This window comes from Trypanosoma equiperdum (genome assembly GCF_001457755.1).
Source record: "Trypanosoma equiperdum strain OVI genome assembly, contig: ctg_56, whole genome shotgun sequence".
Classification (NCBI taxonomy): Eukaryota; Euglenozoa; class Kinetoplastea; order Trypanosomatida; family Trypanosomatidae; genus Trypanosoma; species Trypanosoma equiperdum.
The window spans coordinates 142,113-144,430 of NW_027124498.1; the positions used below are offsets into that span (position 1 = coordinate 142,113).

At 44.8% G+C, this 2,318-nt stretch overlaps 1 protein-coding gene across 1 annotated transcript; it reads right to left on the minus strand.

Moving 5' to 3' along the window:
- Positions 1–1,265: 1,265 nt before the first annotated feature.
- TEOVI_000259900 (Laminin-like protein, putative) lies at positions 1,266–2,192 on the minus strand (the record flags this gene model as incomplete). The annotated part of the gene is made up of 1 exon (XM_067225652.1): positions 1,266–2,192. The coding sequence occupies one exon, from the start codon at positions 2,190–2,192 to the stop codon at positions 1,266–1,268; it is 927 nt and encodes a 308-aa protein (XP_067081753.1).
- Between the last annotated feature and the right edge of the window lie 126 nt (positions 2,193–2,318).

Below are 2,318 nucleotides of genomic sequence, written 5' to 3' on the forward strand. Positions count from 1 at the left end.
GCAACCTTCCAGACAGATTTGGCGGTTGCGGCACTGTGATCGGGTACGCTACGCTCACTGTGCCGCATATGCAGCATTCCTCGCTCTAATTCAATTTGTTATTTGAAAGTTCAACACAGTTGCGTTTGGGGACGCGAATGCCTTCCGAATACTTACGGCGCCAATCTCGTTTAAGAGGCGCAGCGCCTCCGACCTTCACCAAAAACTTACCACCTTCAACAAGTTTCCTCACGCGCTTTCCCGAGGAGGGATGCAAAAAAAAAAAAAGAAATTTAACAAAACGAAACAAAACAACATCCGCTTCTCATGGATAGTGCGTAACCGAAAATCTCGTCAATAAATCTCAGAGTCCCGCAACCGTTTCGAATGACAGAGCCTTCCGACGTGTGTTGTTAAGTGGCTGCTACCTGAAATGCCACTTTTATCATCGCCATCGCTATCATTGTTTTGTATTATTATTATTATTATTATCAATAATGTTGTTGTTTGGTAGTCCACAAGCCTCAGAAGCCCGCTTTGACTGAATCAAAATGCGTTGAGCGTGTACGCGCTTGGGTGTGCAAAGCCTGACGGCGCTAACGGTCCAAATTCCTTAAACCTTAACGTAGGCAATGTGTCAAAACAAAACCATTAATGCTGTAACCAACCTTGTAAAAATCAAGATGGAGGAAAGACAAAGATTTTGATAACAGGTAGGGACTCAAAATATTAGCTCAATTATCGAAAAGCACACGATGCCGCAGGAAAAAAATATTTTCCGACCAAATCGCGTACCCCCGCGTATCCACTCACGCATCGGACAATACCTATGTTGCGGTACCAATATGTTCTGAAAAAGGAAACAAAAGGGAAATGAAGAAAGAAAAGACGGCGCTTCCCGCACATGACCGCAGTTGGACGTACTTTCCACTTTCTTCGGCACGTGCGGCTGCTATAACATATATTACACTATAACATTAGAAGTTCAGGTAGAATCAGGATGAATTAACAGAATATAAGCTCTGCAACTGACAAGGTAGCTGCACGAGATACTTTATAGCCTGTACGGTATATTCTTTGAGAGCCGCAAAACAAAAGAAAAGTTTTTCTTACTAAAAAAAACAGAAGGAAATGAAAAGACGTCATTCGGTGGGAAGGGGGGGAAAAAAACAAGTAAAACATAACAGTTAAGTTATAGACACTTGAAACTAATAAATTACTTTTCTCTACGTGAGGTCCGATAATCAAAACAAAGGACTATATACACTGCTGCGACGGAAAATACCTTATGGGGCCGCGGCACTAATCAGCGACAACAAAAGGAATTTAATCCAATTCCAAAGGAATTGAGATGCGTTCGTTCCGCCCCTGGAATGGTTAATTGTCATGCTCTGTTTACTGGTGCGCATCACACTAAAGACAGCGTTGGCATGTCCCGCAACTCTCGCCTCCGCTCCCTGTGCCAACTGTTTTCCCTCTTTTATCTCTTGAGCCACTCGCATTGCTTTCTTTCTAGCCTCTTCCACTTCCACGAGCGAGCGGAACACTTTTCTCGCCCCTTCCAGAGCATCTGAATCGACCATTTCGTCAGTAATGTTCCGCATGGCATGCTCTAACGAGGCGAATGTGACGCCAGATGCTGGGGCTAATTTACATGTCTCCGAAATGTCGTCATCGCCTCCATGATATCTCCCCATATAACGATTCGCGGAGCGCACCAATTTGGCTACGGCTTTTTTGCTTTCCTTAACGGCTTCATATCCGTTGCGGTTCATCTCGGCGCTTTGCGACCTAATCACCAACAAATTCCGTTCCACGCTATACACAGTTTCTCTCAGAATTTCATGATCCAACTTAGCTTCTTCAAAAGCTCTCTCTGCGAGTTTAACGTATACGTTGCTACTCCCGCGGCTTCTTCGACCGTCGTAGAGCACTTTGGAGGAAAATGTGATGTTACCTCTCGCCGTCCAGAGGTAATAAGTGCATTCCTGTTCAGCCCGCACCGATTGATCCACGAGCTCCTTTACATATCTCTTCGTAAAATTTACGCTGCGTCCTACGCCTAGTAGTTGTTGCAGTAACGTACAACGGGATGTGGAACCGCTGGTAGCTGCAGGCTCTGCATCTGTGACGGCTGCTGCGGCAGCGGAAGCTCTTGAGCACGACACACATGTCGCCGTGATAAACAGCGCAGTGAATGTGTGAAACATCATTTAACGCAGTTTTGTATGTGTGACAATGTACTTTTCTTTGTGAAGCCCAATAGAAGTTCCCAAAATCCTATTGGATCTGCCTCGGGCTTGGTATGTATGTATATATATATATATGTGTGTGTGTGT